Source organism: Micromys minutus (genome assembly GCF_963924665.1).
Source record: "Micromys minutus genome assembly, chromosome: 24".
Taxonomy (NCBI): Eukaryota; Metazoa; Chordata; class Mammalia; order Rodentia; family Muridae; genus Micromys; species Micromys minutus.
This window is the reverse complement of record NC_137959.1, coordinates 3,161,887-3,182,991: the sequence shown is the minus strand read 5'-3', so window position 1 is coordinate 3,182,991 and position 21,105 is coordinate 3,161,887. Positions and strand designations below refer to the sequence as shown.

General features: G+C 46.3%; 1 protein-coding gene across 1 annotated transcript in view; it reads left to right on the top strand.

The window, feature by feature from the left end:
- Nucleotides 1-3,000: 3,000 nt before the first annotated feature.
- Nucleotides 3,001-21,105, top strand: part of EDNRA (endothelin receptor type A) — a 54,339-nt gene continuing 36,234 nt past the window's right edge. Inside the window, exons 1-2 of the mRNA XM_080937011.1 lie at nt 3,001-3,109; nt 6,595-7,070. Of these exons, the coding sequence (XP_080793137.1) occupies nt 6,651-7,070 (420 nt within the window). The 5' untranslated portion in view covers nt 3,001-3,109; nt 6,595-6,650. The remainder of the gene's footprint in view (nt 3,110-6,594; nt 7,071-21,105) is intronic.

Genomic DNA, 21,105 nt, shown 5'->3' with positions numbered 1-21,105 from the left:
TAGGAAATATGAGCGCTTGGCTCTTAAGGGCTGTCTTGAGTACGTCTTAATCTACAGTTGTTTATTAAATCAATATGATTCCCTGCCAGGCAAAGTCACTGTAAGCCTGGACAAGAATGCTCACTTAACAAGCAGGGGAAGGCAGAAGGAAGACAAGCTTCCCTGAAGTCTAGAAAACCATCAAGCCTGAATGTACCTTTCAGGGAAGACAAACAACTTTTGAAGGTCAAGCTCAGAAAATTTGGCAAAGGATACTAATTGGATACCCTTAGGAAGTACTAAACAGGGAGAACAGAGGAGGCAAGAATATTGTGCTACAGGGAAGGGAAAGCTGGCAGATGTTAATTTAAACACAAAGATTAATTAGAGTTCACTGGGGCCATTGCCCTCAAAGGAAAACAGAAAAGGTTAAATTTGCAGCCACAAGGAGAGTCTACGGGGTCTCCCCTAGAATGGGGTAGGGCTTTGGAGGCTTCCATAAGCGTATTTTTGGATATGAAGGTCTTTCTTAGTCAACTCACTTTATACATAACAGAACACACAGCAATACGGGTTTTTATCTGCAAATGAAGAAGTGTTGTTTCTTCCTGGCAAACCAGGCATGGTATAATGTATTCCTTTAACCTTTCCAAGTGCATAGTTCATGAGCTCCAAGTATGTCACCACTGCTGTGTAGCTCCCACTAGTGAATCCCAGAGCCTTGGTATCACCCAAACTAAACCTCTTAAATGCATAAAACAGTAAGCCCCAGGAGTTACTAGTTTAACTTCTCTATAGTTTTGACTATTCTAGGTTCTTTTTATAAATGCGATCATGGTGTTAAATTAAAACAAACAAGCAAACAGTCACAGAGCACAGAAACACGTTCGAAATGGACTCACTCCGGCTGAAGTCCACGTCATTAAGCAGAAGCTAAGCTGTTATCTGACCTTTGGGGGGTCTGTTAAACATCATGTGCTCAGTGTGTGAAGCCATCTGCACTCAAGCCTGACACCCAAGGTCACCTTTCACCCACGCACTTACACACAAACAAACACGTTTCCCAAATAGGCCAGTTAGCTGGGATTCTTCCTCTCCATAGATTTAACACAAACACTAACCTGAAGTAACTTAATGTTACCCATGCAGGTGCCTTCCTGTGTCTTTCGGACCCAACTTTAGAAAGAACAGGCCAATATCTGTTCTGTTCCTGTGATCCTCAGCCTTTCTCTGGCTACAACACCAGCCTTGTCTGCCCATTTTACATACGCATGCAGGGCTGGAATTGCTAGACCCTTGTGATTTTATGTATAATTGTTTGGGGGCATCGCTGGCCTTCCACTGCCGCTGCCCACAGTAGACAGGAGTTTGCCTCTCAGCATCCAGCCCATACGGCTTATTCTCTAGTTTGACTTATGTTTAAATAGTGACCATCCTAAGGGGTAGAAAAGAGAAATTCTTAAGGCTTAGTCCATACTACAGTGAGACCAGCAAGCGGTGGGAATGCTAAGGGTGCTGTAACAAAGACTGGCATGTCTGACAGTTGGTGCACTGTCCCAGAGCCTGGGCGAGGGGTGAGCAGGCTTGAGATCCAGTACATTGCACGTCCCGAGTTATGAGCAGTCTTCTGCAAGCAGGCAGTAAGTTTTCTTCCTGGAAAATAATATCAGCTTGCCAAGCTGCCGCCACCAAAGCTAACCCTTCAGAGCAGACTGAGACAGTTAGTGTGGGTCCTTCCTGGAGAAACTCCAGATAAACACCAGATTAGTGGACAGGGTAATGCTGCTCCGACAGGGAAGAATATTAAAATTCTTTCCACCGAGGTGTTCTGCTGATCTCTGTGACAGTTTTACAAAATGGCTCCTGACAAGTGGGGTCTCTGAGCCCTCGCTTTTCCGTCGGGACTCCGTGGCTAACAAGCTTGAGCAGCAGGTCCAGGGGCCACTGTCTGGACCTAGGCCTTAAGGAGGTGGCAGCTTCTACTTGCTCCCTCTTGGGGCATTTGTTCTTGGAATCTAGCCACCACATTGTGAGCTGTTGCTAACGTTCGTTCCCAGGGCTGAGGCATAAGTCCTGTCTCCCCTTCTCCTGGAGGTCCCAAGAACAAAGTGAGGCTCAATTTTAATATAGATACTGTGGGGAAACAATGAGACTCTTGGGCGTCCATAAGGCTAAGTCTCCTTTCTGCCCAGGAGCCCTGGTCTCTCCTCCCACTCCCCCATCTTATCCTGCAGTCTGTGATGAAAACATTCTCTTCTGGAGAAGTGGGTGTCCCCACTGTCATTGCAACTTTCAGACATGATCATTTCTTGGAGTATACTCTAGAACCTTCCACAGGCTCCCCAGCTCTCCTCTTTGTCTTGGGCTAAGGCTCTGTAGTCGAGCACACTTGAGCCAAGGACAAGCTGTCCACCCGGGTTCTATGACTTCCTCTAAGGAGAATACTAACGATGTAAGCGACAGGGGACAAAGGACACAAAGCCCTTGTTCCCTGGCTTCTCCTGCTGATGAAACTCACCTGTACTCACACTGCTTGCGAGTGTCTTGAATTTCTGCCTAAAACCCAGCACAACCATGTGTCTGGTCTGTTACTCTACTTTAACCCTACCCATTCTAGGCTAACCCCCCGACTTCTTCTCAGGAAGGAAATAGTTAAAGATCCCTGCCCTTCAGGGCCTGGCGGGGGCAGCATTGCAGCTTGGTGGCTGCTCCCTGCAGGGCAGGCGGGATAGCGCTCCTGCAGTTCGGTTCCAGAGTAGAGGGAAAGGTCTGGGAGCCTGTGGAGCCTAAGGAGCGTCGCGGGAGGCGTGTTTCTCCGGAGTTTGCTTTTCCTCGGGAGCCTAGCGCGCGCGCCCGGGCCCGCGCGCACACACACCCATCCCCTCTGATCTGGCAACAGTGTCTAGGAGGTGGGGAGCCTCTCTCTGATCCACCAGACCCATCGCAGGAGCTGGCGGGCTGAGCGAGATCTCCCCTAGAGAAGCCGGGCCGTCCGGGGAAGAATCCCCCAGCCGAGACGGTGCTGCAGTCCTGGTCACCGGCCACCCTGCGCGCCACCCTCGTTCTCCAGCTCAGGCTCCGTCTGGCCCCGGAGCAGACCTGGCGCTGTCTGAGTCCGAGGAGCTCTAAGGTCTGTGCAAGTCTTTCCTTCGGGGAACCAAGGCTGAGACTAGGGGCAGGGTCGCCGCCGGGGCAATCGGCTGGGAGGAGCAGGGGTGTGGGGCAGCGCCTGCGAAACACATAGCTGGGCCTGGCACCTACCTGCCCTGGCGCCCAGTGTAGGGCGCTTTCCTGGGAGACGAACGCTGCGGGGGGGCGAAGAGGGGGACACCGGACAGGGCAATTGAGCTTTGACTCCGATTTTTAGGAAAGGGGAGCCAGAAGTTTGTCCAGGGGGTGTCTTTCTCCACAGGCAGGCAAGAGCTTTCAAGAGCATCAATGCCCAGGGCGCTCACTCAATAGCCCCCTGGTGAAGTTGGTTTTTACTAATCCCGCACCCTGGTTGTGAGTAGCCTACTGTGAAGAACCGACCACTGTGAACCCCTCCTCACACCACGACAGCAGCTGGGGTTGGAAATCTGCCTGTCGTTGGAGGTCTGGGCCCGTTTGCTCTGTGCTCTTCTGTCCTTCAAAGGACACTTGTTGCCTTTCGGCGCAGAACACTGGGACCGTTTGCAGATAAGCCACCTCTGATTACACCACCCTAATGGCTTCACCTCTGCGACCTGGAGCGAAGGCATATTAAAGTCAGAGGGTCCCCCAAGGAGAGTAGATCATTTGTCCCAGCAGAGAGCAAAACCACTGAAAACTTGAAAAAAAGTTTTTGGTTTAATTTCCCCCTCTACTTGTAGTGGCTGAGACTTCAGCAACCACATCACATACATTGCCTGACCTAAATATGTTCAGTTTGGGTGCCACTGGATTTTCCAAATTACTAATGGCAAGTGAACATTTGTCCAGAGAATCTGGTATATTAAATAGATAAAGCACTAAAAGGGTCAGCTTTTGTGCCACCAAACTCCAGACCCACAAAAAGGAAAATGCTGGATCCGAAGACATGACCGTTCTGTCTGAATGTGACTTGCTTCTCCAGAGCTCTGGCTGACACTGCAGCAGATGAGGCCTAGCAAAGCTTGAGTAGAATATTCCAAAACGAGATGCAGATCCAACCTTGGGAAAGCGCGCATTCGAAGGAGATTTCTTTTATTTGGTTTTGTGTTTTTCACTCTGTGACAATATGGCATCCACATGTTTTTGACAGATGTCCCTTAGATGTGGTGAGCTGACAGAGGTGTCATGAGAAATGAGTTCTTGGCAGTGTTTTTGTTGGAGGGAAGGAAGGAAGGAAGGAAGGAAGGAAGGAAGGAAGGAAGGAAGGAAGAAAGGAAGGAGGTTTTAATGGTGGCTGGCTCACATCAGGGTAAGAAGCCACAGCTGTAGTTTCTCAAGGCATGTAGCACTCAGCTAATCCAAGAGAGCAGCAAGCTCATGTGAGGTCCACTGAGTTCTGCGTGAGTTGTAGAGTACATATGACAGCCAAGTGGTTCACAAAGCCCCTTCCTGGATGATCCTAATAGATTAGGAACTATTCTGTTTATGGAAAAGACCTCTGTCTTTCATTTTTAAGAAAACTATTACTAAATATCCCATTCCCACTGGGGAACTGGAAACCATTAATCACAAAGCAATCAAGAAATTAAAAGAATTAAAAGAATTGTGCCTCCCCTCGCTTTCCGAAGAGGTAGCTCACAGTAAGATTTGTGCTTGGCATTGTGGTCTCCATCTGAGGGGAAAATGATATTTTGTAGGCCTACTAATCATTCAGCCAGCTATTCTGGACTGTAAGAGATGGCAGGGGAAACCTGTAACCACTTACAGTTAAGGGTGAATGGCAGGCCCGTCACAAGGGAACACAGCAAGGGAACGCCTACAGCCCATCCGTGAGGCAGGATGATGGCTGTGAACCATCGTCACTTCCCTTGTTCCAGGCTCCTTCTCAAGTGTCGCAGAACTTGGTTCTGTCTGCATAAATGGTGTTGCTCAAGTCAAGAACTGGTTGGTGCCTGCGACATGCAATGTGTAAAAACCTACTGCTGTTTCGTCAAGGCCAAAGCATGGGGACTTACAGCTGGTGTCCCCTTGTACTTCCTACAGCATGTCGCTACATGGTCCACCCATTAGCCTAAACTTAATAATGTCCCATGACAACTGTCAAAATTCCTAAATGTGGTCAGCCTTGAACAGACTCAAAAAAAACTGAGTCTTAAAATTTAAGATTAGGTGTATATGCCGTAGACACACAGGGCACTGCCAATAAGTGGAGTTGCCATCTTATTAACAGTAATGAAAGAAAGGTACAGAACATCCAAGAGGAGGAGCCATTTCCCCTTGATTGCTGTTCTCTCGGCACTGGCCATTCTCCCATATTCTAAGTGTCTTTTTTTTAAGTAAAGAGGAGAGATCTAGATTTACTGGGTACCCAGGACAACGTGCCCTTCGAAAGGGATAGCATATGAATGCCAAGTAGTCTTTGGTCATACTTGAACGCCCCTCCCAGTCTGCTGCCTCGTCTAATTCTGGAGACATGTTCAGTATGTTGTTGGCGCAAATTAAGCATGAAAATAAGGTATGGGGTGGCCTAGGGGTTAGCGCTCCGGTTTGGAGTCAGATCAAGTTGACTCAGAGTAGTGGATTCATCACCACCTTTGACCTTCATGAGGAGCTGGGCCTTCCTCTCAGCTTTCCTGTCCTCCTGAAGGACCTGGAGGTGGCTTGATTGGTATCATTACACTAGTCACAGGAGCACATGACACATTTGGCCCAATGCCTGGCCTATCCTAGCTAGATAGGATGCTTGTAAGAGACTAAGAAGCCAGATAGCTCTTGGCAAACATCCGGGTAAAACCCGCCGCTCACAGGACTCCATTGACGAGTATCGTGGTGGTTTCTGAGGGACAGTCGTGGGGACTTTAAAATATGAGGATTCTGCAGATCAGTCATCAAGGTTTCAGAGAAAATCTCAGCGAGCCTTTCTCTCTGTGGTTCTGGCGATGGAACAGGTGCTGCCCCTGCAGGCCTCCAGCCCTTCACATCTGCTTAGAGCTGGGAAATGTTAGGTGTAGTAGTTACGGAGCCAAGCAGACATTTGGCTTTAAATGAACACTAGAGATTTGGATGTGGCCCCTGCCCGCTCCTGCCTTGTGCAACCCACTCACGGGGGGGGGGGGGGAGCGGGGGGGGGCGCTGAACTTTTAGTCAGAGAATTCGATTCTTGCATTGTGTGCCTCAGTCTAAAGCAATGTTTCCTCTTTTACCACAAAGTTTTCTGTCTTGTGCCTGGAAGATTTGGACTCTCGTTAGCCTAAATAAAGAAAAAAATGACTTTATTTTTAAGGAAAGCCGAAATATCTTTAATCATGGTTTATACAGACACAGCTGTGTATACAGTCAGGGCTGAGGAGATTTCTTGGTATAATAGATTTTTGGCCTTTTCTACTGTGAACTGATTAGCCTATATTTTCATTAAATCAGTAAACATTCATTAACTACAATCTTTTGGGGCAGCTAGATTTTGTAGCAGAAAATAATAATTTTTCTTACTTGCTTTTCTTCCAGGTGAAAGAAAGGCGTGAGACCATCACAATAAGTCGTCTCTTCACATCCACATTAAGATGGATGTCCTCTGCCTCGCGGCACCCTTTTGGCTGGCCCTGGTGGGAGGCGCAATCGCTGACAATCCCGAGAGATACAGTGCTAATCTAAGCAGCTACAAGGAGGGCTTCACCCCTTTTCCGGGACCAGAATTCAACTTTCTGGGCACCACCCATCGACCCCCTAATTTGGCCCTGCCTAGCAATGGCTCAATGCATGGCTACTGCCCACAGCAGACCAAAATCACAACAGCTTTCAAATACATCAACACTGTGATATCCTGTACCATTTTCATCGTGGGGATGGTGGGGAACGCAACTCTACTAAGAATCATCTACCAAAACAAGTGTATGAGGAACGGCCCCAATGCGCTCATAGCCAGTCTGGCCCTTGGAGACCTCATCTACGTGATTATTGATCTCCCCATCAATGTGTTTAAGGTAAGAAAGTCCTAAGTCCTTGATGCTCCACTGTGCTCTAGCTGGGAGGTTTACTGCCACTCTCCTTGATGGTTTAAGAGTTTTACTGTTGTGCATGTCCAATTGAGCTGTTAATGAAACGGTATTTCAGGGATGACCCTTAAGACGCTCCTACTGCCAGAAGTAGGTTCCCACGCCGGCGCTCAGCTTGCTGGCTCCACGGGAAGTCTTGAGGCAATCCATGACTGGAAATTGTTCGAGATTCAGGTTTTAGGGTGAGACATACCAAGCTCCCATTTCAGCTCTCTTTCCATGAAATACTATTCAAAGTTCATGTCCACAGCAGAACTGAAAGCTTCTGTTTCAGCCTGAGTCTCTGGCTGTGTGATCAAAGCACACACGCTTGCTGGTTTCCTCGCCCCTTCCCTCTTTGAGCTGTAATGTGTGCTCAGTCCTGAGCTAAGCCATAGGGCCCCAAAGGTGATGAAGAAAAGTTGGTGGTTTCATGGGAAAAGACAAGTGTCCAAACGTGGCCAGGATTGCCTTAGGACTCTTTAACCAAAATAAACTAACTCCAATGGGAACAAAATATTCCATATTTGCTGTAATCATTATAAAGGGGAAAATTTCTGAGAAAACTTAAAGTACAGTAAAAGTCAAACAAAATTGGCATGTGTGTGCCACATTTTAAGAAATGTCTTCACCCTAAACAGGAAATTGCTTTTTTCATGCTTTCTTCTCCTCTCCTCTTTCTACCTCCCACTCTCCCTCCTTCTTCTCTTCCCCCTCCTCTCTCCCTCCTCCTCCTTTATCCTCTCCCACTTTCTCCTGCCCATGTCCCCTCTCCCTTCTCCTCCCCCTTCCCTCTCCCTCCTCCTCCCCCTCCCCTCTCCCTCCTCCTCCTCCTCAGTCCTGCTCTCCCACCTCCTCCTCTTCCTTGTTCTTTTTCCTCTCCCCTTCTTTCTCCTCCCCCTGTTCTCTTGCCCTTCCTTTTCTTCTCTTTCTCCCTTTCATTTTCTTTCCTGACTTCCTTTAGCCTGAAGTCAGGCTCCTCCCCTTCCTCCTCCCCATCCTCTTCTTTCTCTTCTTCTCCCTCTTCCTTTTCCTCCTCCTTTGCCACAGGAATAACTTACTCTAAGTCAGTAGTTCTCACTCTGTGGGTCTTGGGATCTCATATAAAATATCCTGCCTTTCAAATATTTACATTACAATTCACTACCGGAGCAAATGAAGTAGCAACAAAATAATGTTATGGTTGGGGTCAGCACAACGTGAGGATTAAAGGGTTGCAGTATTAGGAAGGTTGAGAACCTCTGTTGTAAGTAACACAATGCTGAAATATTACTTTAAACTACTTATGCCAATCAATTTATGAGACGCAGACTAGCCTGGAGTAGCCTCCCCTGTTCTAGCAGACATACTTAAATCACAGTGAAATTACATGAAGCTTCCACAGGTGCCAGAGTTCTAGCACGAGAGATGAAAGCAATGGGTTTGGTGTTTTGTTTTTGAGACTGAGTCTCTCTCAATAGCTGTGGTTCTCTTGGCGCTCCCTGTGCAGACCAGGCTGGCTTTAAACTCACACAAATGTTCTTCCTCTGCCTCCTGAGGGGTGGCATTAAAGGCACTCACTGCCACACATGGCTGACAATTTTTTTGAATGTTAAAAATCTTTTGAAATCATATCATACAGGTTTTGGAGAGCTAGAGAGAAGTAGACAATGAATAATCAGATGACATGGTATGTCTTTTCTTAGAATAAGTTTGATGAACAGGATTTCAGTTTGAGCATAAAAACAGAATCCTAGAACCAAACTGTGAAGCAGAGTTGAAGATGCATGGCATTTAAAATGTTTAGCATACTTCTTAAATTTCACCTTTTTTCTCTTAAAAGGTCCTTATTCGGTTTATGGATTGTCATGAGTGCTTAACCCTTCATCTTCTCATGGCTTCTTTCTTTAATGAGAGATTTTTAGAAGATTTTTATGGCTTTTGGTCATGGCTTGACTCTTTAGTTTGAGTTTGCTAGTATTATTAATTCTTGCTAATCCATGCTCAGGCTGACTAGCTCACCTTTGTTCAAGAGAACTGACCATCTCCGAACAAATTCCCTGCTCTGTTCAACTGAACTATGCTCTGTTCATTTAGCCCAGTGCAAAACAGCTTCCGGTCAAACCAATAGGTGCAGCTGCTGGGGTGGGGGATGGGGTGGGGGATGGGGTGGGGGATGGGGGATGGTTATCTTTGAGTCACTCCCGCCCATCGCCACTCTAAGTTTCATCTCTACTCCACGGTTGAGTCAAGTTAGCTGAGACTTCTGAGTGTTGTGGAAATCGATATAATTTAGGTTGAGTTCACATAGCAATCGATATCCATCCGTTCGTCGTGATCCAGCACCACGGTTCTTCACTTTGGGGACTCATGATTGATTTAACTTGTTATAATTCAAAGTAATGTGGACATTTGATCACTGTATTTTCATATCAAGTGACTGTGGTTGTTCACTTCCTGTTTTTTTAAATGTCATGTGAGCCACTGGACCAAGTTTTAGAAATGAAACCCTTTAAACTATGTAAATATCAAGTAATTGTCTCCACGCTGTCAGGAGGCTAGCAGCAGCGTTCAGAGAGCCATCTCCCTGTTTGACTGCTACGCTCTTCTTTAGGTCAAATGTGTGACCTCTGGCTGCTCCTCTGAAATTCTACCCAGGCTAGTCAGGCTAATCCTTCCAGACTGAGGCTTGGTCCCTGCTGCTCTTCCCCACACTGCCTCTGGCCAGAAGATCCCAAGGCATTCCATTTTCTCCCTCATCGGACCTGGATGCCTCTAACCACATCTAGTTCACTAGGTCAGCACTGTCTGTCTCGCTTGATTGTTGCGTATGTAGCCAAGAAAGCAGCGTCTGGATTTCACTGAGGTTGGATCCCTGAACTCTACATCACCCTCACTACGGAAGAACGATGTTGAGAGAGTCTGACCTGCCAGTCTCTTTAAATAGACGAGTTTTCCAGGGCTGGGGATATGGCTCTGTAGATGAAGTGTCAGGACCTGTGTTCAAATCCTAGCACATGAACAAAAAGCCAGGTATGACAGAATGTATCTGTAAGCTCTGTGAGCCAGAGATGGAGAGATGGGTGACATTCTGGGCCCTTGATCAAAACAAAAACAAAAACAACAACAACAAAAAAAAAAAAAAAAAAAAAAACCCAAACTGTGAAGTTCAGTGAAAGATCATGTGTCCAAGAGTTAGAGATTCAACTGAGGAAGAGATTCAACCTAATATCAGCCTTTGATCTTCCCTTGTACCTGCTATGGGCAAGGTACCTACACACACACTTACATACAGGCATATATTACACATACACACACTTACACACTCACACGAAGTCACATTCAAGCACACATACTCACACACATACACTATTCTGTTTAGTTTACATCAGATATATTTTTAACCCACCAATCACGTTTCATTAAATAGATTTTAAGTTATAGGATTCTTTAAATGCTTCTATCACTTAAAAGTGAGTCAAACGCTTAGAACTTCAGCATCGCTATATCTACTGAAGGTAGAAACCAGTCATGTGTGGAGTAATCATGTATGTCTTCATCCAGGAAACACATGCTTCAAACCCATGTACCCCAAATTCGGCTCCACCTACCCTACCATCCAGTTAAGGTCCAGCTGCCTCAGAGACCCCACACACAAGGGTGGGACGCCACAGTCACTGTCTTCTAGGAAGGAAGAACCTCGTGTAAAATTTGTGATCCATACATTTTGTTTTGTTCGTCTGACTCTCAATCCAGCATCCCCCATGTGACGCAGCAGAAGGTTTCTTCTGCAGAAAGCTGATATGATAGTTCAGATCACAGCCTGCTTTGAGACCCCAGCCCTTAACTGGAGGTTACTGCTTGAATTCAGACCATCTAGTTCTTGGGCTGGAAAGATATCTCAGTGGTTATAGCACTTAGGACCTGACTTTGTTCCTCAGCACTTGCGGAGCTGTTCACGGCCTGCAACTCCATCCAGGGCTGCAGCACCTGCTTCGTCTGGTCTCTGCCCGTTCTTGCACACATGGTGTACCTAAATTCACTCAGGCACACAGACACATATATGTAAAAATGATGAACAAATACATTTTTAAAAAATACTTTGTTTCCCTCAAACCACACATGCAAACTCCGCCTTTAGTAGCACTAGACTATGGTTTGGTTTTTCTTGGTACTAAGGATAAATGGGTTGGTTCCCTTCAGTCTTAGTCAGAAGGAGATCATATGTTTCTGTGAGGAATTCATCTGTGAACTAGGCGCTCTATGTATAAATAGTGTCTCAACACACTGTCTGGAACTCTGTCCTGCCTCAGTTACTGACAACCAAGTCAGGTCGGAACCCGGCTCAGAGCCCAGAAGCACAGAAGCGTGTAGTAGGGGCTCTGACGACGGGATGAGGTGAGTCACCACGCTGAGTCCGCTGTGGCGATGTGATGAAGAAAGAGGCTGCAGCGGTTGCTTCTGTCTGTTCCTGCTGTGCCCTCTGGTCTCACTTGGGCAGGGCTTGCTCAGAAGCGACCCGTGTCCCCACTGCTGGAAAGCAAGTGCTGCAGAGCCAAGCCATTTCCCTTCTGTCCTGGCCATGGGTGCAGCCTTGGGGACTTTGCACAGTCCGTGGACACGAAAGAGGCCACTGCACACTGAGGTTTTAAAGTTTCTTAGCTGTTGTCACTGTCTTCAGAGCTCCTCCCACAACACCGCCTTAGCCGAGTTCTAGCATCACTTTTCCCAGTAAGACAGAGAGTTCACACTTGTGCTACGGGGCCCCGGACTCTGACCAACCATACCTTCCCTGCTTATTAACATGCACACACACACACACACACACACACACACACACACACATCAGTGAGCCTGACCCCAAATAGTTCCTGTCAAGACATTTAAAGATCTTAGATAAAAAGGTGGGTTCGGTCTGGAGTGGATATGTGGCATTAGGAAGAAATAAATCAAAGACGTGAAGAGAAATGGCTCCAGAACTTGCTTGCATGCTCCCTAACCCATGAGAGGCAAGAGAGAAAAAAACAGACTCGGACAGAATGTGAAGCAGATGGAACACAGAAAGCACATGAATGTGAAGCCCTTCTGGGTTTTCAGACAGGACGACCTTGCAAGTGGCAGTGCTGAGCGGCAGCTATGACAAACTTCATCAAAGAACAGCTCTAATTTTTACTTGCTCAGAAATCAGAGAATATCATAATTGGAGAGCAGACTAATAAAAACTGGGAGAGAGCTCGCCTGTTCTTCTGAACACACAGGGACTCTGGACATAGATTCAGTTTGTCAGAAAAATGCGTGGTCTAATTTCCCAAATTCAGGAAATAGAATTTGGCCAAGTGCATTACCAGGGTTCACAACGCATTGCACCTTAGCATGGCGACACCGTATAAACGTCATCTCTGCGTTTGAGGAGCATATTGGTTAGAAACATGGAATGTAATGATTTATTCCTTAATTACTTATGAGATTTACATCAGGTAGTATAGCCTGTCAGGATATAAGTTATGATTTGAAATAAAGTAGAGACCTAAAAAGTGAGGTTTGTGGGTGGGAGCATGTAGTTTCTGGATAATAATTTAACCAGATGTTCACCCAGATGTTTCCATAAGTCACTGCGCCTTGCCTTTTATGCAGAAACAAGAATAAGAGAAAACACATGTGTGAGTGGAACTGGGTGAAATGCATGAGTTACAGTCAGAGCTGAGCTTGGTGCAGGGCCTCTCGGAGCAACAAGCTAACCCTGGGCTAACTTCGGATAGTGACGCCAAATCCCCCCACTTAGCACAAAGGGAGAAACAGATCTGTGAGAATCTTGGGACAGATTCAGTAACTGGCGAGCCCTGAGGCTGAGGTACTCAGTGAAGCGCCTTCGCAGACAGCAAACATGGCTTCTGTCTGAAGTGTCAAGAAGGCTTGCGATGGGAAGCCTGGCTCCCGGGTGTCTCTGGCAGGGTGGGAGCGGGGTGGGACAAGATGCTCTGACCCAAAGCAGCTCCTCCCCAGGTTCACAAAGTCTCTGAGTCCTGTACTCTGGGACCAGGGCACCAGTGGGATTTCCTAGCACCTTCAATCACTGGGACAGTTTGGGTATCAGAAATCAGCTGCCTCAGACATAGATGATCAATAATGCTTGTTCTGAATTGACCTGAGCCTTGGCTGTTGAAATTAACTTCTAATCAGATTTCTCTGAGACCTTCAGATGATGGTGGTTATATTGAAATAATGATGATGGTGATGGTGGTGATGGTGATGATGGTGATGATGATGATGATGATGGTGGTGATGGTGATGGTGATGATGGTGATGATGGTGATGATGGTGGTGATGGGGATGATGATGGTGATGGTGGTGATGATGATGATGATGGTGATGATGGTGATGATGATGATGATGATGATGGTGATGGTGGTGGTGGTGGTGATGGTGGTGATGATGGTGATGATGGTGATGATGGTGATGATGATGATGGTGATGGTGGTGATGGTGATGATGGTGATGATGATGATGGTGATGGTGGTGATGGTGATGGTGATGATGGTGATGATGGTGATGATGGTGATGATGGTGGTGATGGGGATGATGATGGTGATGGTGGTGATGATGATGATGATAGTGATGATGGTGATAATGGTGATGATGATGATGGTGATGGTGATGGTGGTGGTGGTGATGGTGGTGATGATGGTGATGATGGTGATGATGGTGATGATGATGATGGTGATGGTGGTGGTGGTGGTGATGATGGTGGTGGTGGTGGTGATGGTGGTGGTGATGGTGATGATGATGATGATGGTGGTGGTGATGGTGGTGGTGGTGATTTCACAAAAGAATTCTTTATTGATAGACTAAGTACCTGTGGTCTGCACATCCTATTTTCTAAGTTAACTTCCCTATGTGGTGATCATGTTGTTTCTTTTTCATGGCATCTTCAAGCAAACAGAAGCAGATATTTCCATTCACTCGAGCTGTAGTGTTATGGACCATGAAACTGGCTGCAGAAGCTGTTTCTAAATTTTTAACAGAGAAAACCACTTCCTTTGGTCTAGATCCCTGACCCTCGCTGGTGCACAGTGTCCCAGCCGTACCTGCTGCTGTCCAGCATCCCTCTCCCAGGCCTCCATCTGCTCCGACTGCCTGTCCGACCCAAGGTCTCCAGGCGCTCGACCGGCTCAGGGACGGTTCGGTTCGTGCCTCTGCTGGGCGCTGAGCATTTCAGAGTCAGCTTAAGCATCTCCTCGTGCTGCCGTGTTTCCTGCCCCCCTTTCCCCCCCAGGGCATCCCCCCTTAACCCCTTAGGAACAGTAACACACGCCCCCATTTTTCTTACCAAGGCACTTGCTTGCCTGTGTGTTCCCCCAGGCACCCGATTTATATATCTTAGTTGACTGTTTTTCTCCCAGACCTAAACGCAGACATGCCTAATAATTTCTTGGCTTTCTAACTCTTCTCCCCCTCCCCCACAAATCAGTGTGTCTTGGGGCTCGTGAATCTGAGAAACCCTTATGAGAAGCACACCGTGACATGATAAACCCCATCCCTTTGTTTCTGGAGGCCAAGAATTCTTCTCCTATGGCTCAGGAATTATGCTATATAATTTCCTCTCTCTTTGGGGTTTGATATAAATAATCAGTCCAAGGGTCGTGCAGTAAACATATTTAACTTACATTTAGTTAAGCATATTTGTGATGGGACTTAGATGAATATACTAAACCTACAAGTGATTTAGAATATTAAAATCGACATTCACAAAACATTTCATTTGCTTTTTGGAGACTAAAGAATGAGTTTTATTTCTGGCATTGTGAAGACAATATGCACATGCAAAACTCCATCTAAGTGGCTTCTATAGGAATAACGTGCATATGAGGTGACAGTGATAGTTTATTAGCCAGTTTCTGCTCGTTGTGAGGAAGTTGCTGTCTGGACGGACTTCAGAACCCTGCCCGGTTCTCCCTCCCCCTGACCGTTCATTTCCTGTGTCTGGGAACTTCACTGCGTTCCCTCATGGTCACGTGACATAATTATTCTCATGTGGGTCTGCTCTGCTCACCCGAGGCGTTCGTCTTACTGCTTTTCCACCGCAGCTGCGGGGATGGAAGCCACCCTCCCTGCAGAACTGTCCCTGGCCAAGGAGTGGAGGATGGCCCCCATTACTGTTGGGAGATGCTGTGAGGTACACGGAGTCCTGGCTTACGGGACTGTCCATCAAAGAGTTCACCTCGCTACCAGAGTTTGCTTTATTCCATGCTGGACATAAAATACACATGTGGAACCAGTCTAAAAAATAATTTTCACATAATGTAAAATTTGTAGTGTGCGTGCCCTTCCATGTTTTGGGGAGAGGTGTGTGTGTGTGTGTGTGTGTGTGTTTGTGATGTGTGGGGGAGGTTTCTGTGTGTGGTGTATATGTGTGGGGGAAGGGGTGTGTTCTCAAGTGTCTCTATGTGTGTGTAGGAAGTGGTGTGTGTGGCCTGTGGTGTGTGTATGTGGGGGAAGGGTGTGTGGGGGGAAGGGTGTGTTGGGGGAAGGGTGTGTTAGGAAAGGGTGTGGGGGGAAGGGTGGGGGGGGAGGGTGTGGGGGGGGTATGTAGTGTGAGCTTTTCATTCCGACATGGTTTGTGGTGTGAGCTTTTCACTCTGACATGGGTTGTAGTGTGAGCTTCAGTGCAGCGGTGCCTTAGAATGACCTGTACAGTGAGGTGACCAGGACACTGAGTGTGTGCTCTGCAGCTGATGTTACTGAGTGTGTGCTCTGAAGCTGATGTTACTGAGTGTGTGCTCTGCAGCTGATGTTACTGAGTGTGTGTGTGCTCTGAAGCTGATGTTACTGAGTGAGTGTGTGCTCTGCAGCTGATGTTACTGAGTGTGTGCTCTGAAGCTGATGTTACTGAGTGTGTGTGTGTGCTCTGAAGCTGATGTTAATGAGTGTGTGCTCTGAAGCTGATGTTACTGAGTGAGTGTGTGCTCTGAAGCTGACATTAAAACAGCAGTATTTAAACATGGACTTAGTTTAAGAAATCACATCAAAAAAGACCTGACATCCTTCCAGAAACTGTAGGGCTGCCTTCTGGACCCACCATGACCCTTGGGGTACTGATGGTGACTTTCTCTATCCACAGCTTCGTTTTTAACTACAACTAGTTGTTGTAGAGAAACTGTTCTCTGAGAAGCTAACTGTAGAAACTAAATGCAATAATAAAACGGAATCTGCCACTCAATGTAAATTGTTGGTGGCCTTGCAATTAAATTTGAACATCAGAATTTCCCATTTGAGTTTAAAGAATTTCTCCCCCTACTGTGGTCTTTTGCTTTGAGGACCAGAATCAGATGCACCCACAAAGCCTTACTATCAACTGCACACATTTTGGTGCAAATCTACACTCTGAAGTTCTTCCTCATTTCTGAAACAACTCACTTCAGAATAAAAGAACAAGTAGTGGCAGCAAAGCCCAAACTTTGTGTGACTTTTACTCAAAGGAGGGACTTGGGGGGAGACGTGGCTCTGTGGTTAGCAGCAATGGTCGCTCTTGCAGAGGACATGAGTTTAAGTCCAGCACCCACATGACAGCTCGCAGCCATCTGTGACTCCAGGTCCAGGGGGTCCAGTGATCTCTATGTCCTCCTTGGGTTGGCAGACAAAACACTGAACATAAAGTGAGTAGAGTAGATGCCATTTAAAACTAGGCAGGATCCGGTTGACTCAAGCCTGTGCTCACAGGCAAAGAAAGGGGATGGCAAGTTTTTAAGCATCTGATTACTGAATTTCCTTAGGGCTTTCTTCCTTAGATTTTTTTCCATTTGCTATTGGATGAAGACATTGGGAAAATAACAGCAAATAAGACAGAGAGACACTCTCCTCTTCATGGAGCTTAGACGTGAGAGGAAACAGAAAAGGAAGAGGAATAAGTAAGTGTGTAGGGCAGATGCCAGAAGAGTAACGTGCGAAGGGGAGAAAGAAGAGAGCATTCATGATAAGGTGGGTGGAGGATGGAGTTCCACATAAACTGCAGATGGACATAAGTTTCTCTGGGGAATCAAAGATGTAACTTAGGGATGGTCTTGTCTGGCATACTCGAAGGTCAGGATTTGTCTCCGACAATACCTTTGTTTTCTTTTGGGGTGTTTTATTTTGTTTCCTTAATTTGGGGATTTTGTTGTTGTATTGTGTTGGGGGTTTGTTGGTTTTGTGGGGTTGTTTGTTTCTTTTTAAGAAAGAACTTGAAGTTGGGTGTATGGGGAGAGGGAGAATCAGGGAGGACTTGAGACAGGGGAATATGACACAGTTAAATTTAACATTTGTTTCAAATAATAGGTAGGTAGATAGATAGATACATAGATACATAGATACATAGATAGATAGATAGATAGATAGATAGATAGATACATAGATAGATAGATAAATAGATACATAGATAGATTCATAAATAGATACATAGATACATAAATAGATGGTTGATAGATTGATTGATAAAATAAGAAACTGGAGGAACACACCTGTGATTCTAGTACTTGGAAGGTAGAGGCAGAAGGCTCTGGGGTTTGAGGTCTTTCTCTACTACATATAGAATTGAAGCCCGGTCTGAACCACATAAAACCCTGTCTCAAATAATAATAATAATAACAATAATAATAATAATAAGGAAATGAAGAGAAAGAGAGAGAGAGATGGAATGAAGGAGCAAACTTTGCTGACTGTAAGGCACAAAAAGTATTTAAGGTACAGGAAGCAACAAGTTCAGAGGCCCCATGACAAAATTATGTCTAGAAACTTAAAGAAAAGCAGGGAGGGTCATGATGGCTTAGTGGGAAGCTGGGGTGGTACTGAGGTGACAGGGACACAGGAGGGTGACAGGTGACAAGGGAGAGAGGCAGATCACAGCAGCCTAATAGGAAGTGAGTATATAATTTATTTGTCTAATCAGGACAGTTCTGACTAGGAGACCTGATTCGTAATTACCTATGGATAGATAATCGTCAAATATCAGGGGTGACCTTGACAAAGTAGGAGAAAAGTGGTCCTACCTGTCAGGCTCCGTAAAGCTCGGCAGTCTGAGACAGATGTGCAGGTGAAGGCGCGGTCACTGCTAGGCCATCCCAGCTGTTGTGTGAAGCCGCATCTCCGCAGTACTGTAGGGGAAATGGTCTATGGTGGGTGGTGTGTGTTCCTGACTTTTTACCGTCGTTTACTTGTATGTTGGTTTGTGTGGGCACATGCCTTTGTACACATGTGGAGGTCAGAGGACAGCCTGTGGGAATCAGTCTTCTTCCACCATGTGGGTTGCAAGGATCAAACTCAGGTTGGCAGGTTTGGCAGCAATCGCCCTTACCTGATGAGCCATCTTGCAGGCCCAATAAACTGATATTTATCCTGAGAATGACATTGTCTAAAACTTAGTGCCCGCTCTCTGTTAGGCTCATTAAGACGAAGTCCCTAAGAAAGTTACAATAAACCAATATTAGATGACGAAACCGATGCCCAGAATGTTCGTGTAAATCTCCTTGAGTTCAGACAATAAGCACAGGGCAGGGTTGGTCAGCATCAGTGTCCTCCAGGGACCTCCTGGAGCAGCAAACGTATAGTGCCACCACTGTCCTGAGGCACAGCTCCAAAGACCACCAACAAAGGCCACACATCTTTCTCATGTCCCACTGGTAAACTTTAATTTATTCACTTATCTATCTGTGGCCCTGGGACTGGAAGCCAGGGCCCCAAATACACCAGGCATGTGTTCTCCCACTGAGCTGCTGTCCGGCCCCGACAACTTGTTCTCCATTTAGAATGCAGATAAGAGACTCTTAAGGGAAAGGGCATCAATGCAGAGGGTTGAGTCTCTCCAACATGGTGTCTCTTACACACTGCCTCCAAGCACCGGGGAAGCAGGATCCGTGCCCCATATTCACTGTCATGATTGTGAGATCAACGGACAGAATAAAATACAGAAAACGGGGTTTCAATGACAGACAAAAGAGGTCAAGCCCTCGGATGGATTCTAGCCTAGACGCATTCTCAGTGAAAAACTTGTGACCAGCCTAATAGCTAATGTTTTATTGTGTTCCATTTAGCATCTGAAAGGTCAGGCAATCTGTCCCCAGACGAAATGCAGAGGTGTGGGCGCGTGCGGTCGCCCATCCTGTCAGCTGAGACAGAAACACCAGAGCAGAGCATTGTCCTGGCTTCCTTCCCGTGAGCTCTCGAGATGCACTGGGATTTAAGAAACATGTGGAAATATTCACAAAGGGTAGAGAAATGTCGAAACTGCTTATTAAAGCCAAAAGTCCTGCCTTTCAGAGGACTTTTCTTACGTTGCCATGTGATCCCTGTCTGCCGTGACACGGTAGGGAGGTGCTTCGGTACCCACCCGTGTACACTGTGTGATGCTGCAGCCCGTCATCTGCATCCGTGACCGTTTGCACGTGATGGCCGTGTACCGCCACACTGACCTCTCACCTGAAGCCCACAGTTAGGTGTTGTCACCGCCCTGACTGTGCACCACAACATTACAAGTTGCTCACTCCCGGCTGCCTCTGACCTGCAACTCTCTTCCCTTGGTCCCATTCTATCCCCACTTCCTGGTGACCCCTCTTCTGCTCCCGACTTCATCGGAGACCATCACTTTCCAGATTCTAGCTGATAAAACGCTGTACTCTCCCAGATCAGGCTAAAATTTCAAACAGTCAAATTAATCTCAAAATACACAGAAAAAATATAGTTTGTCTTCGGTATTCCCCGCTCCTGTGAAGTGCCAATTAGGAGACACGCTTACAGATAACATGTTTTCTAGCAGTCAGAACTGGGTTGATGGAATTCTCCAGACAGTCTCTCTTGAGATTATTTCTGTAAAATGCTACGCCCCTGGTCTGCCAGTTTCTAGGTAAAATGGCTAGGTTTATCTGTGACGTGGTCACTACACCACACTAGCACAAGACGAATAAGGCAGGAAGATTAGGAGTAGAAACTTCCTAAATTGTAAAGAATTGGCACGAATCTGAAAGAAAAATTCTCTCTTAACCACCAGTAAAACGTACATCACAGCACCCCAGAGCCGGCCTCTCGAAATGCTGCACAGCAAACGTGCAGATGAGCCTGTGGGGACAAATCTCATTTGAGCCATCACAGTATCACTGGCCAGTGCAGTGACCCAGGGCCTTACACACTGCCTGTGAGTTTGAAATTCCTTGCTTGCTTGCAGGGCGCTAGTGAACGGTCTGAAGTGAGGAACTTCTACTTTCCTTGCAAAATCTGAGAGGAGAAAGCAGATTCTGGAACTGACGGTGTCTGATAGAATTTCTTCCTGACCAGAGTTTTGGGGTAGCTGGTGAAGACAGTACTTGCCACTAGATTGTGGTCTAGGGTCTGGGAGTCTTGGTCCAAGGCCACATTTTGTTCAACTCCCTGATCTCCGTGAAGGCTGTGGGCACTTCCTTTTCTGCTGGGAGATGTTCTCTCGGGCATTCAGGTCTTCTCAGCCAATACAAACTCTCAGAGAAAATTCTGGTTTTATTTTTAAAAGAAAAGTAAGGAACACACACGCACACACGGGAAAATGGCATTTACATTGAGAAGTAGCCAGCCTGCTCGTTTCTGTTGTTATGAAGTCAGCAGTGTTTCCTTTCCTTTGGTTTGTTTTATTTTGTTTGCCTTGGGCTCCTGCTCTGGATTTAGACTAGGGTTGATTTGAACTCATAGTAATCCTCCTGCCTGAGCTTCCCAAGTGCTAAGATTATCAGTATTAGCTACAATGATTGACTGTCCTGTTTTATTAGTTAGTTAGTTAGTTAGTTAGTTAGTTGGTTAGTTGGTTAGTTAGTTAAACTACCTTATACTTGTACCATTCCATATTCCTGTTTCTTACTGAATATTTAGCATCTTGGCCTTTTCATATGTCATTTTATCTCAGAGATCTTTGAGAATATATAAATCCTACTTTATTCTTTTCAGTTTCATACTCCCCAAGTATGAGAGAGCATCATAGTTTATAGAAATTTTTGCTCCAGCCTTTTCCTTT